At 38.5% G+C, this 15,718-nt stretch overlaps 1 protein-coding gene across 4 annotated transcripts in view; it reads left to right on the forward strand.

Annotated features, from left to right (window-relative positions):
* Window positions 1-1,025: 1,025 nt before the first annotated feature.
* The window catches only part of Clxn (calaxin), a 55,387-nt gene continuing 40,694 nt past the window's right edge, over window positions 1,026-15,718 (forward strand). For 3 of the 4 annotated variants that reach the window (XR_015440704.1, XM_087185856.1, XM_087185867.1), the window contains exons 1-6: window positions 1,026-1,225; window positions 5,231-5,389; window positions 6,096-6,200; window positions 6,898-7,049; window positions 7,422-7,526; window positions 10,127-10,211. Coding sequence is in view for 3 of the 4 variants with exons in the window: in XM_087185856.1 (XP_087041982.1) it covers window positions 1,036-1,225; window positions 5,231-5,389; window positions 6,096-6,200; window positions 6,898-7,049; window positions 7,422-7,526; window positions 10,127-10,195 (780 nt within the window). In the remaining variant the exon portion in view is untranslated. Of the gene's footprint in view, window positions 1,226-5,230; window positions 5,390-6,095; window positions 6,201-6,897; window positions 7,050-7,421; window positions 7,527-10,126; window positions 10,212-11,024; window positions 15,717-15,718 lie in introns of those variants that run through there. The other variant, XM_087185851.1, reaches the window with a different exon arrangement.

Here is a 15,718-nt window from a genome sequence, read left to right on the forward strand (position 1 = left end):
CTTGTCTGTACACTGTATATTACATGTATGTGTACTGTAGAGTAGTTTGGCTTCTGAAGACATTTCCTCCATCAAAGTTAAACAGGCACTCTGGAGAATACTGTAGGTTTTTGCTCTTGACTGACCGAGCACATTCTATTGCTGTCAATCCAAGCAGGGTATCCCATTTGCAGTAAACAGAAAGTCCTCCCACACCACAAATGCAAGGACTATTTGTGTGTGGCGGGGGGGGGGGGTTTGTTTTGCAGGCACAGAACCTGTCTTTCAAATACGCAAAGCATCCATTTTAATGAGATTTTCCAAAAACGCAAGGATGGGGCTGTACCCCTCACCTAAGTGGAAGTTCGCTTGTTTCAAAAATTGCCGGCGACTTTTCCCGAATTCCGCTGACAACTTCTACCCTGGAGGAGAGAAAAAATGACTCTAATTTCCTCTTAATCTCAAAAACATCACTGCAAACATGAAAACATTTTGAGCCAGACTCCCAGGTGGTTCACCCCAAAAAGCAAACTCCTCATTCTTCGGACCCAAGGCAGGGAAAAACGAATGTCCGGCTCTAAGCCTGCTACTTGGTGAAGCACGTCCAATACTCCCCTCCAACTCCCCTAAGACCTTAAGCCTCCCTTTGAGGTGCGACACTCAACACCCAAAATATCTCCCACACAACTTGCACACCGTATTTTTTACACTTCCATGATTCACACTGCAAAAGGGGGGGGGGGCTGTGAACTCAAAAGACAGTGACATTTGAAAATTAAAACTCCAGCGTTAGCAATCGAACACGTCTGCAAAGAGCCTGGCTCGAACACTCCAACTGGGACCACACTCTGGCGCTGTGCTCCCAGCCAGAGCAGCCAATCACAGGCTTTTTCAGCCGTTGCCATGGGCACATTGTGTGTGGGGCGGTTATGTGTCCTTCCAGGAGCCAATCGGTGGCCAGCCCTGCCGTTGCCATGGCTGCTCCGTGTAGAGGGACCACTTAGGTTCCTCGCGTCCTAGCCCAGGAACCAATCGGCGGGCGGCTAAGCCGTTGCCATGGTCACACTGCGTGTTAAAGCCACGCAAACTCTAGGCAACAGAGACGGCCGCGCTGCTTCAGCTCCCGGGCTCATAAGGGCTCCAGCAACCGGAGACACCAGCCGCGCCAGGATTCCACGAGCACCTGGCATGAATCGAAAGAAGCTGCAGAAACTGACGGAAACCTTAACTAAAAATTGCAAGCACTGTAAGTAAGAATCAAATGCTGGACAAGCCGAGGCTCCTAGACCAGGTGTCTGTGTAATCCAGTCCAATTAGGAATTACCCTTGCCCTGCCTGCTTCCTGCCTCTAGAAAGGAGGTACTGATGGAACCCCCACCACCCCTCTGCCCTAAAAAGAAGTCTGGAAAAGAATCCCATCCTTGGATGTTAGTTCCTTTGGGCAGGCCACGCCCAGGATCTTAAGAACTCATATCCCTGCATCTCGAGCTACCGACACTCCAGATGCACTTGCTTGCTGCTCTGACCCTCCCCTCAAATTACTTTTACATTGTAGAAACGAGATGATATGTGCCCACAAGACATGTAGTTTTAGCCTCAGTCTGTGGTAATAAAGAAGTAGCAGAATCCAAAGGACTCAGAAAAGTACCACAAGCAACGTATAATATGGACCCTAGGCTGCTTTCTAACTCTTTTTAGAGCAAAATAAATCGGCAGGTTTGCATTGTGGAAACTTACCAAGAGATGCACAGTGGGAAATAGCCATCACCTTCCACTCTTTTCCGGGAAAGGTGAATTGAAATGGCACAGAAACCTGTGACTCAGAACGAGATTGTTGTGAGCCCAAATTGATCAGTGAAGCTAAACACATGGTAAAGAATCTGTTTCCCAATTTTAGACTTCTTTTTTCCAGGTACTAGTAAGATTGAAAGGGAAGAGAAGCATTGCACATGACAAGATAAGTACTTATTAAAGATACCTGCTGTAATCTCACATTTGAAAAGGTGGTCCCAGAACTTCATGGGTCACTTTAGGATTGTATTCATATTGAAAAACAGAACTGTACTTACACTAGGAAGCCACGGATGAGGTGTAAATGAGGAAGATACTACCTGGTGTGCAAACTTGGAAGTTGCAAGTTCACTGCAAAATTACTGGCCTCTTGAAAACACTGGAGAAGCCATAATCCTCAAAATATGCCCATTGTGCAAAGAAGGGGAATAAACATGTTTTTGTGTAGTTCTGTCTCAAGATTATGGGTTCTAGTGCCTTATCATCATCATCATCATCATCATCATCATCATCATCATCTGTATCTGATTTTTGAGTGGTAAATGTTCTCTGAATGGAGTGACCCCATAAATAAAAGTTATAGTGAATATAAGCATCTTAAAATTGCCTTTAAAAAGGTATCTTGTAATTTAAGTTGTTATCATGGTTATGGTAATTTGATAAGGATTTTGTTCTGTTGTTTTTCTTAAAATACTTTCATTTCTGGGGGAAAAACAGATTTCCTTAAAACATCTAGTAAACATTTTTTGGTAAATTCTCATAACAAATCCAACAATTTCTATACCCAGAACTGATTTTGATTTAGTCTCTGCTCAGTAATTTTGCCATGCATTGCAAACAAACATCCTCTGAACAATTAAAAGGTGAATACATGTATTTAAAGATAAGTAAAAAGGTCTCAGAAAAAGAAAACTCTTGATTTTTATTCTTACACAAAAACCTTGATGATTACTAGTTAAAAACAAATGTCACTACATTCTATAGAAATAGTTGCAAGTCATGGATGGATAATAGTTTAAAATTTGTTTAAATAGAAGGCTTTTACAAAAAGTCAAATTTCTGCTCAGTTGACAGATAGTAATACAATGGATAAAATGGACACATTTTTTTGAACCAGGGAAAAAGAAAAGTTCTTTCCTAAGCATCTAGTTAATCCACCATTATACAATTCTATAAATATAATCTGCACAACACATGTACGACATTCCAAAAAGATGACATTTTTTCTAGTACTCTAGAATTCAAGTAGTAATTTCTACAATTTTTAACTTTTATTTTTTAAGTTTTTAAACTTTTATTTCAGCTGAGATGGAAAAGTGGCTAATCAACATACTCTTCAGCTAGCATTTCATGCACATGAACAATGCACATTATTCTTCATGTAGGTTTTTCTTCTCCAACTACTAACAGCTTTTGGGGTTTTTTAAAGAGCTTTCCATGTATGTGTGCATATGTGTGTATGTTATGTATATCATAAAATTTACTATTTTTACCATTTTAAGTGTGTAATTCTGTAAAATTAAGTATAGAAGTCCTCCCTTATCTTTAAGATATATGTTTCATGATCCCCCAGTGGATGTCTGAAACCATAGATAATACCAGACCCCATATTGCCCATATTTTATCTTATATATACATACTTAGGATAACATCCAATTTATATTACAAATTAGGAACAGTAAGAAATGTATAGCAATAATGAATAATAAAACAGAATAGTATAGCAATATACTGAAATCAAGGATATTTAAGACAAAAATTCTTTCTTTCTATAATTTTTCCCTTGGTTGACTGTGGCTAACTGAGTCCTTGGAAAGCGAAACGTTGGATAAGGGGCAACAACTGTGCACTCATACTGTCATGCAGCTGTCACCGCATCCAGCTCCAGAGCTTTTATGTTTTCCTCAGCTGAAGTCCTATCTGAGTTACACAGTAGCTCCTCATTTTCCCCTTTCCCCAGTCTCTGGGAACCACCATTCTTCCTTTTGTCACTGTGACTTTCACTTGGAAAAGAGTGGAATCGTGCAGTACTTACCCTCTTCGCTCTGACTCTTTCCAGTTAACGTCCGTAAGTGTTCGTCCATCCTGAACCACACAATAGTATTTCCCTTCCTTTTTAGGTCAAATAATGTGTTGTACGATGACATAACATTTCATTTAGCCCTTCATCCAACAATGAACACTTGGGGTGCTTCTTTTTGCTACTATGTTATTCATAATAATGCAACATTGTCAACACTGATTTACTTACAAGGAGCTAGTCCAGTTCCTGCTTTCAATTCTCGGGTGTATATGCTCAGAAGTGGGATTTCTGGATCATTTGGTAATCCTGTGTCTAACTTTTTGAAGAAGCACTTCAGTGTTTTCAACAGTGACTGATAGCTTATTTTAAAATTCTTTTCTGCTATTTAATTCATTTACTACATTTTTCCTTTTCCAAAGTTTTAAACCTTTCTCTGAAAATGTGGTTTTGAAATAAAAAATTACACTCAAGCCTATTCTGACCTATAAACTGAGATGTAATTTCTCTATTCCTCTGTGCTGTTTTCTTATATATGCACAAAGGTTTTGTCTTTGTTTTTGAAAATATTCAACCACAATTTTGTCTGGAATAAAATTTTCCCTGTTTTCCACTCATGGTTCACATTTAGAGTCACTTTTATATTCTCCATGCCAGGTAGTAACCCTTCCACCTACATACTTCAAATGACTATTGGAAAATAAATAATTATCTCTGTGCTTATTAACACCATCCTTTATGCAATTATGTGTACAGGCAAGTGTCTCTCTGTGTATATAGCCTTTAAATATAAATGACTTTCTTCTAAAGTACTACTGAATAGTGCCATGTTATTTTTTTTTCACATAACCCGTAATGGAAGCCATATTGAGTGCTAGAACATGCTTAATATTTCTTTATTGAAAAATAGGCGATTCTGATTTCCAAAAGGTTGGTTATAATTCACAAAGTGTAAAGTGAAATAAGAACCGTCACTTAGTTTTCAGAAGCCTGATATGGATTTCCAGGGAAAATCTAAATTGTAAATCTGATGAATTCCTGTAATCAAAATGCTAGCTAGTTTTAAAAATAAGTTACTACTCTTAAGCGTAAGCATTCTTATTTTGAATCATTCCTCTACGAGCCTTGCTGAGTTTACAATCTGACATTGAAATTATTATTCAGGTTACTTGGCTAATATTTTCTTTTTTCCTCAACATGATTGAGCTTAGGTCTATTTCATATCTGATGTCTATTTGGAAGAAACAATGCTTTTTTTTTTGACAATCATTGGCCATCATCTTCCATTAACTTAGGTGTCATGAACCGTAAAATAGGATGATCTAGGAACAACTACATATTTGGTGTTTTTGATACTGTATTTATATAAATCCATTAATGCATTGTCACTTAAAGATTTAACATGCACATTTGTGAAATCTTAATTTTATTATTTTACAGTTAATAAATTTGAAGTGAGCTGTCTTATAAAGCTTTTCTATAATTTGGTGGGAGAAGCAGCCAAGCGGCCAGGGGTGGCCATTGGACTAGATCGCAATGCATTTCGGAACATTCTTCATGTGACATTTGGAATGACAGATGACATGATTATGGACAGAGGTAAGAGGTATATACAATTCAAATCAATCAAATCCAGCCATAGCTGGAGTAAAAATGGAGTTTGGTCATGCTCTTGGTAGGAAGTTTAATGTTCAACATTCCCAATTTTTCTTGAATATAAAAATTTAATTTTCCAAAATTCATAGAACAGAAAGTGATATTCTGCTCATTTTGTGAATTTAAAAGAAGGCAAAGTCAAGTTGAAGAGATAAGTTTCCCTTATCTTGTATCAAAAAGCCCAAAACATTTCTAATTCTACATAGTAATCCCATAGAGTTTAAAAAGATATTTAAATTTCTGTACATCTTAGACAATAACTCAATAAAAATTATGATACAATCTTCTCATATTATTACTTGAGTCATAAAATATAAAATTATATATTTCATATTAATATATTAAACATATCTAATATAAGTAGCATATTTAATGTGCAAATATATCATTATTGATTGTTGATTCTTATATTTAGATACTCAGAATATTCTTTGTTCTCACAAAATATGGAAAGAAAATTTGAATGTTGAAAGTTTCCTGATGTTATAATATCTTAGTTTCCTCTTTTGTCAAATGAGAACATTGGGCTGTGGGATTCTGAAGTTTTCTCTGATTTTAAAAACAAATAATGCTAATGTAGATAAGTTATAGAGAATTTAAATGAGTACAGCTATCTCCCACTCTCTTTCTCTCTCTCTTCTCTCTTAAGTATTCCGAGGTTTTGATAAAGACAATGATGGCAATATAAATGTTACAGAATGGGTTAATGGATTATCACTGTTTCTTCGAGGATCTTTAGAAGAAAAAATGAAATGTAAGAGTTCTGCTTATCCTACCGGTTTGTATATGATTAACATGGCTAAAACATCTAAATCATTGTCCTCCAGCCAGTCAATTGGGTTTATAGTTGTTTGGTTGGTTGGTTTTTTGGTTGGTGGTTGGTTGGTTTGTTGATTGGTTGCTTGGTTGCTTTAAATCCTCACTAGCTTCTTACTGGAGGAAATTCAAGTCAACAAGGATGAAAAAAAAATAGTAAAAATGAAAAATCAAGCAATTGTGAAAATGATGCATCCCAAGGAAGATGCCATATGCATTATTAAACATTCTAATTATGTGTGTGCTGTATACATTTCTGTACAAGAATTTCATGTTACTTGAATTGTAGACATCAAAACAGACCACAGTAATTCAATTGGTTTGATTCTATTTAATTTTCAATTCATTTTGATCAACTCCATTGAAAAGGTTTATATCAATTAGTGTTTTAAGAGCAGCAAGATCAAAATGTCCAAGTCATGGTTCCTTGGTGTGATTTTTCATAGATGAGGATAAGGGAACTTTTTCCAAGGGTTGTTGAAAATATCCAACTAGTGCATATTGAACTTTCTAATGAAAATGAGATTACAATAAGGTTCACAGGGTTGAACAAGATAGACATTAGCCCTAAAAACTTGATCAGAGAAAATGTTATTCCAGCAATAAAAGCAAATTCATAACTTACTTTTTTAAAGATTGCTTTGAAGTGTTTGATTTGAACGGTGATGGCTTCATTTCAAAGGAGGAAATGTTTCACCTGCTGAAAAACAGCCTTCTCAAACAACCATCTGAGGAAGACCCTGATGAAGGAATTAAAGATCTGGTTGAAATAACACTTAAGAAAATGGCAAGTGTGGAGATTCAGAGATTTCTATTGAAATTTATGGGCTACATGTGGAATATAAATAAAAATTCAAATTATGATAATTTTAGGTTTCCTGTTTAATTAAATGACACACTTGAATTGTGCTCTTTACTATAATACTAAAAGTTCTTTGGGGCTGGTGGTGTAACTCAGTTGTAGAAAGCTTGCCTCCCATGCAGAAAGCCCCAGGTTCCATCCGCAGCACCCTCAAAAAATTCTTTTCAATTTCATAACTTAATCTGTTATTTTTCTAACACCTTTTTTCTGTTCGCACTTGATTATGAAAAGAGTATCTATTTTCAGTAAGTTGTGTGTTGACTGACACATTGCTGCTGCCCACCCTCCTGTCCCCAGGACTATGACCACGATGGGAAGCTCTCTTCCGCAGACTATGAGAAGGCTGTGGGAGAAGAGACTCTTCTTCTGGAAGCCTTTGGACCCTGTCTGCCTGATCCAAAGGTAACAATATTACTTTCGCTGAACCATAACTGAAATAGAATCTAGGAGGAAACAGTCCAGAACTTCTTGGTTTGGTGAGTGATATACCAGAAGAATCATGGTTACTGATAGAGAGAATAGCTTCTAAATACAAAAGACCATAGAGAAGAGCCTGCTGCTCCATCTCATGGTATTATCGTAGCCCAGTGCTATATTTTTTATTCATGAATTTATTCATATTAGCAACAATTGATGAGGCTTCCTATATGGGCCAGAAGCATGGCTGCATTCAGGGCAAAAACCAACATGAAAATAATTATGGAGCAGTATGGCGAGTATTATAATATTTACTGATTTGTATGGCGCGTTGTCTATGCCAGGTAATGTCATAAGAACTATGTCCCATATCACCTCATCTAACCTCTCTAACAACCCTATGAAGCAAGTAGTATGATCATCCTCGTCACAGATGTGGAATTTAGGCAACTTGTTAATATTCATTCACTAATTAGTGGAATGGAGCCTGGTGAGAGGCAGGGAGAAAGACATCTCCTTCAATATGTGGAAACACTGGGCAATGAGTGTGCATAAGAAGGCTTCTCAGAAAGACTGGGTTTCAGAAATAAGCAGGTCAAATGGGAGGTGATAATTTAATCAAAAGGAGTGACACGTGTAAAGAAAGAGTGTGGAAGAGAGAGAGCATGAGACATGACAATGGGTCCCTCTTAGGTGAGAACTTGGTGTGCATGAGGCTGGAAGAGAGATAGTAGGTTCCCAGAAGGACCATGTCCTGTGTAGCTTGGGTTTTATCTTGAAGGTAATGAGGAGTCACTAAGGGTTTTAAGCAAGTGGAGTGATGTGATTCGTGATTCGTTCATATCCCCATTTCCTTAAGCTTTAATTTGTATCTCTAGCTGTCTATTTCACATGTTCCCTTAGATACCCTCAACAAATTTGGTTTTCCCCCCAAATTTGCCCCTCTTCTAGTCTCCCTTGTGTCACTAAGTGATACCCCAACGCACCTTGTTATTCAGCCAGAAACTGAGGAGCCATTCATAACTTCTCTCCTGTAACATGCTAAACCATTGCTCCAAACTATAACTTTGAGTATAACCTTTTCTCTACACATCTCTTTGCCACTAACCCACATCAACGCACCTCATCTCTCACCTAGCCAAAATGATGAGCTTTCTTGCTTCCACTGTTGTCCCGCTGCTGCCTTTTCTCCACAGTATCCACCATATTTAAAAATGGAAATGTTATCATGCCCACCCTTGCTTGAAACCCCTCACTGGTTTCCAAAGAGCTCAAGTGGCTGCTTTTCTTCTCTCCAGCCACATCTCCCACACATCCTTATTCTCTTGTGTCCCCAGAGCTGCACCCCGCTGTCTTGCTTTCCTTCCCTCCCTGCCTTACACTTGCTGATGTTCTGCTCAGATGCCCTTTTCCTAGGCCATTACATGTCTCAGTCCTTCCCTTTATCTAGTCTTTGTTCAAATGTCACTTCCACATGGAGTCTAGTCTTAGCCACTGGAACTACTTTACCCATGCCACCCTCTAATGACTATCCTTTTCCTTGCAGTTCTTTATCTAAAGAACATGTACTTATTTACTTATGGTCTGTCTCACCCATGCCATCCTCTAAAGACTCTTTTTCTTTCTAGTTCTTTATATTATCTAAAGAGCATGCACTTATTTACTGATGCTCTGTCTCACCACATAGATGTAAGCTCCCTGAAGTTACAAACTTGGTTCTTTTCTCACTATTTTCCCTCATCATGTGTGTAGCACAAAATAGGTACCTAGTAAATGCTGGAAAGGTAAGAGGATGGCTGAGTAGATGGGTGGACATCTGCAGTGTCCAGTGGAGAGTTCTGAACCTGTCTCCCTCCTCCTCCTTCACTTCCTCCCCAGAAATGCTTCATCCTCTACCTTTACCTTTACCCGACATCTTCAGTCTTTTCCCTCACGTGTAAAATCTTCCCATTAAGATTCTAAAAGATCTTAAATTTGTGCCATCTGAAAAAACTAAAAGAGGAAAGGAAGGAAAGAGGATGGAAGAGTAAGAGGGCAAGAAGGAAGAAAAATTTACCTTAATTCCACAGCTACTTCTACTTCCAGTCTAGCAGATATCCTTCTCACTGCCAAACTTCTTGAAAGAATTCTCTGGATTTAAAACCAACACTACCATGTACTTCTGAAACTGCTGTTGCTGAGGTCACACCACCCTCCTTCTTAATACATCCTCTGAAGGCACTTGGGTCTTTGTCTTGCTAAACCACATTGCTTCCTCACTCTGGCTGCCTGCCTTCTCCTGCAACCCTCACAGCCTGACGTGTCTCCCAGGTTCTGGCCAGTATCTGTCACTCGGTGGAGGCTTCTCGACAGCTGGGTCACAGGGTCTTGTCCACCTTTGTGGCTCCAGAACTAAGTGTCACACTTGGAATATAGTCAGCACTGACCACATCTATGAGTGAAAAACACATGAACACTAGAAATTCACAGGATTCCCTCTCCCTCAGTTACCTTGTCTCTAGAAACGTTGGACAAACATACCCAGCATTTTTGTTTTGTTCTACCTTTTTTAGAAATTGTACTAAGTTAAGCATTTTATTTTACAGAGCCAGATGGAATTTGAAGCCCAAGTATTCAAAGACCCAAATGATTTCCATGATAATATGAATTCCTAAATGTGTTTTCTTTCAAGTGAGTACGAAAAAGAGTGCATACCTACTTTACTTTCTCTACTTAGCTGAATGATGCTTGGGGGTGGGGATAAAGTTCACTTACATATATCACTTAATGCTATATAAGGTGCAAGTAACACAACTGGGAGATGAGAATTTCCTTACTAGGGAGACAAAAAGTTCCTTACTAGCTGCTGGGTGTGGCAAGGCAGGTTAACATTTCCAGAGATATTTTATCACAGATTGTCTGTTGAAGTACAAAACTGTCATAAGACATCTAGATTCACCAAATTAATGGGCAAATTATATAATCACTAATTATGAATACAAATATTCTTCCTGTCAGAAAGAGTCTGGGTATTCACTGAAAAATCATGGAAACTGATGAATTTTTGTAGCAATGAACAATTAAGATATTATCAAAAGAGTAATAATACTGGCATTTAGCATTGAAATATCTTTATTGCTAGGTATTGGGTGAGATACAGATAAACAAAAGATACATGGAGCCTACTTTATTAGGATATAAACTATTGTGTGAGGATCTGCCTTAACAACCTTCCCAACTTGTAAGCTTCTGAGGGCAGAGATTTTATCCACACACGTGTTCATACCTTCCCTAGCAGTTGGTCCTCTGCATAGACAGAGCATCCAATGGATACAGTGGATTGGACTGACACAAACTCTGGATGAGCAGTAAAAGAGGAACATTCTGTTTCTTGGGCTTAATGGAAAATGCAGGGACACACCTTTCAGTTAACCTCAGGAATCATTTCAGACCCTACTCTCGCCCTGAAGCCAGGTGCCAAAGCCCTCTCTGCTCTGCTCCCAGGGTCTCCACCCCAACTCTGCTTGGAGAACCCACACAACAGCTTGGGTGCACTACAGGGTCACAGTCCCTCTGCTACCTAGATTCCTCTTGTGCACACCTTTATCCTGAAGACAAAAACTGCTTCCTTCAACTCTCTAACAGGTGTTGTGGGCATCAGGTGGAGCATGAGAAAGACACCCTAGTTAGGTTTGTGGAACTACTTGCTGCGTCTTTAGCAAACATATGTAAACAGCTGAGAGAAACTTTATATGTCATCTGTTTGCAATGTGTACAGACATTTAGATAGAAAATACCTTTTGTGACTATATATGCATTCATTTTGAAGTTTAAGCAAAAGAGTATATTGTGTGAAAAAATAGAATGTTACTTAGAAATGAAATAAGGAATTCTGTGAAATAAAGAGAAATATTTTGCAGTGCAAATATTTTCTATGTAGATGAGCTTCAACACAATTATTATTCTATTTGCAGTAGATAAAAGCAATGCAACACACATTTTAAAATTCTCTCCCATCTTTACTGAGAGATAATTGCCCAATTAAAATTGTATATATTTAAGGTGTACATTTTCAAGTTTTGAGATATATGTGTATTGAAATAATTGCCACTGTGAAGCTAATTAACATGTCCTTCAATTTGCATGCTTATTTTCTCTTTTAAGGAGAGATCTACCCCTTTTTAGCAAATCTTGAGCATCTAATATAGTATTGCTAACTATACATACATAGTCTGCCTCCAGAACTAGTTCATTTCGCATAACTGGAAATGTATACCCTTTGACTACACCTCCCAGTTTTCTACTCCCACCCCTAGCAGCTGGCAACCTCTGTTCTACACTATGTTACTGTGAGTTTCACTACTGAAGATTCCACATGTAAATAAGACCATGCTGCATCTGTTTCATTGTGTTTTTTTCTGTGTAGATTTCATTTTGCTTATCATAAGTCCTCCCTGTTCATCCATGTTATTGTAAATAACATAATTTCTATTTTTAGGCTGAATACTATCCCATTGTGCATGTGTATTTATGTATCTATATACATCTATGTATGTATGTCATATTTTTATCCACTTATCTATTGACAGTCATTTAGCTGTTTCTAAGTTATGTCTACTATGAATAATACTGAAATGAACATGAAGGTACAGAGGTCTCTTTGTGATACTGATTTCATTTCCTTCAGATATATACCTAGAAATGGGATTGTGCGCTCATATAGTAGTTCTATTTTTCAATTTTTGGAGGAAGTTCTGTACTATTTTTTTAATAGCTGCACCAATTTGCATTCCCTCAACAATGTTTAAGGGTTCCCTCTTCTCCGCATCCTCACCAACATTTATTATCCTTTATCTTTTTAGAAATAGACATTCTGACTGGGTGAGGCGATGTCTCAGTATGGTTTTGATTTGCATGTGTCTTCTAATTAGTGATATTTAAACCATTTTTATACACTTTTTAGCCATTTGTGTATCTTTGGAAAATGTGTAGTCAAGTCCTTTACTGATTTTTTAAATTAGATTTTGGGGGTTTTGCCCTCAAGTAGTAGCCACAGGTGTGAGGGTACAGCTAGGAAGTGTGGCAGCACTAGTTCTAAATGGGCACAGTGGTTTGGACCTGGGGCAGCTCCTTCAGTTGAGGTCATCGGTTGCAGGTGATGCCTGCAAGGTCATCACTAATGAAAGCAGCAGGCATTTCACCATCCCCCACCTTATTGGTGGCAGAACTGCTGCAGCCCTCAGTAGGGAAAGGTTCTGGGGTCCTGCTACTATTCTTTCCTTCCACAGAGAGAGGCCGTTGCTCCGGGGATCCCTCTTGTGCACTAGCTGGTTTCTGCTTGGGGATGGGACAGTGCATATAAAATAATTCTAATACTTTTCATGTAGCCATCCTTGGGTTTTGTGCCTTAATGGGTTGTGGCAGCTTCTGCATTTTACCCTGAGCTCTCCCAGAGCTGTTTGTGGCTCATTGTTAATTGTTGTGGTTGGAGGTGGTGAAGGCTGGGACCTTCTTGTTCAAGATCTTGTTGATATTACTTCCTCACTTAACTTTTTAATTAACTTTTCTGATTATTACAAAGTAATTGAGGTCCGCTGAAAAATATTTCAGAAATATTAATAAATTTTAAAAAATAAAATATTAATATTCTGCTGTAGATTCAGGCTTTTAAAAGACATTTGTGAGTATACTTATGTAGTTTGCATTTTGCAGAATATACCTATATTTTCTCAGATAACCATATTGGAAAGATATTTTTGCAAGCTCTTTTCTTAATGCCAATTCCTCATGAACAGTTTCCTTTTTTAATTAATTTTATTGGTACACTTTAGGTATACAATACAATGACATTCACCATTGGAAATTTGCACCTTAACATAATCTCTCTTGGTTATTTTTTTCCCCATTCCCCTGCCCTCCCTTCAACCCCTCCATCCCTCCCTATTTACAAAGATTTTTTTCCTATTTTTCCATTTTCTCATATTAATTCCATTCCCTTCTTTCCTTTCCCCTACCCTTTCCACTTCTCCTTCTCCTTTGCCCCTTTTCTTCCTATTTCACACTACCTTTTATACATTTAGTCCTTATTTACACTTTCAGTTTCTCACACCAGAGAAACAATTCGATATCTGTACATGTGTGTCCTATTTATTTCACTTAAGAGTATCACCTCAATGTGCATCCATTTAGCTATAAATGTCTCTAGTTTCTCATTCTTTATGGCTGAGTAGTACTCCATTTTATTAAAAAAACACATTTTCTTTATCCAGTCTCCAGTTGATGGGCATTTGGGCTGCTTCCAAGTTTTAGCTATTACAAACTGTGCTGCTATGAACATGGGCGCACATATATCACTGTGGTATGATTCTTTGAATTCTTTGGGGAAGATCCCCAGCAGTGGAATAGCGGGGTCATATGGGACTTCCAGTCCTAGTTCTTTGAGGTATCGCTGTACTGATTTCCACAGTGGTTGCACCAGTCTACACTCCCACCAGCAGTGGAGCAGGGTTCCTCTTTCCCCACTGCCCCACCAGCATCTGTTATTGGTTGATTTCATGATAGCAGCCATTCTTTCTGGAGTGAGGTGGAATCTCAGTGTTGTTTTCATTTGCATCTCTCAAATGACCTCATGAACAGTTTCTAAGTCAAGAAGTATTTATCTACAACCTGGCTTGCATTGCCTGCCTGGTGTTCCATTACCTCAGACTGTGTAAAACCACTTACCTATCACAATATTTTGGCCGTTGCCATGTTTTGATATGGTAAATTATTCAGAAAGTGAGCATTCCTACAGATTAATCTTTTTACATGCCTCATTACTTTCTAGGGTTAAGTATTTTTGAAGTAGAATTGTTGAGTTAGAGGCTCTGCATGACTCTGAGATTTCTAGCACATGCTGCCTGATCATATCCCATAAAGGCTTCCCAACTCTGCCACCCCCAGTGTAGGAGAAACCCGTCCCCTGAACTACAGTGAATATCCTTTTCATTTCCTCACTGATGTCATGGACCATCTATGAGCATGATTTACATTTATCATTTGAAGACATACATCTGTACTTAAACTTTTTATTATAAGTTGACTATTTTGACCTCTATGTGAATAATGCTCTGTTATTACTATTATTTAAACCTTTAAAAAAGGTTAACCCAAAAATCCCTAAATGATGTCAGTGTGATTTAGGATGATGCTGAAATGTGACTGGAAGGACCCAGTGCTTCATTTCTGGACATCTGAGTAGAACATACCAGATGTCTGCTGCTCCTCCTCACACTGTGCCGAAAGCGTGTACTGCTGGTACTGTATGTACACTGTCAGAGTCTCTTGATTTCGCTACTGTAGCAACTCATAAATGACTTTAACTTGAACATTCATTCCTTTGATAAAAGAGCCATCTGTGTACTTTTGGACCATTTGTACTTTTGTACTTTAGGATTGTTCTTTGAAGAACAGCTCTCTCCCCTCAGCCTATTGTAGGGCTCATTTTCCTGCTGCGTGCCCTGAAGTACAGCCAACTTAGAGCCCAGGCACGGCTGCCTCTGGAGTGGCTGAAAGAGGGCAGTGGACAGGCAGTGATGATTTGGAGGGTTGGCTATTGGCCTTTTCTCACCAACTCCTCAGTATCTCGCCTTCCTCTTTATTCCAAGAGCAGCAGAAAGTTGAATCACCCACCTTTGAGAGAGGTACACACCACCCCACAAGCAGCACAGAGACATTCTGTTTGGGAAACAATCTTTTTTTTAACTACAGGATTTAAAAACCACCCCTGAAAACTGGTAGTCCTGCATTCTTAACCCACAAATATCTCTGTGTACAAGACTCCACTTGCAAGAAACCAGGCCTGCAATGGCTCGTACCATAAAATCATCCCAAACATTCACCAGGCTCCCACTCCGTGCCATGAGGATGAATGTACCCTTCGCATTTGTGATGGAGGTAGACTGTTCTGTACCACGCATGGTGATGTCACCACCTGTCGATGTTTGGGTTCATTGTAGCAGCCCCTCTCCTCCCATTACAGCGACACACAGTAATGCATGGTAACATCATTTTAAATTGAAGACAGTTGATAAAGGAAATTAAAAATTAAATATGAAGACAACCATCTGGACAGAGTTCCTTGGAGGTGCTCTAAATTTTCCATATTTCTAGATCCTGTGTCAAAAAGAGACAACCGAAGTATATTTGTGTTTTCTCAT

The sequence above is a fragment of the Heterocephalus glaber genome, unplaced genomic scaffold (assembly GCF_053883595.1).
Source record: "Heterocephalus glaber isolate CG9 unplaced genomic scaffold, H.glaber_assembly_v1.0 deba00000281, whole genome shotgun sequence".
Taxonomy (NCBI): Eukaryota; Metazoa; Chordata; class Mammalia; order Rodentia; family Bathyergidae; genus Heterocephalus; species Heterocephalus glaber.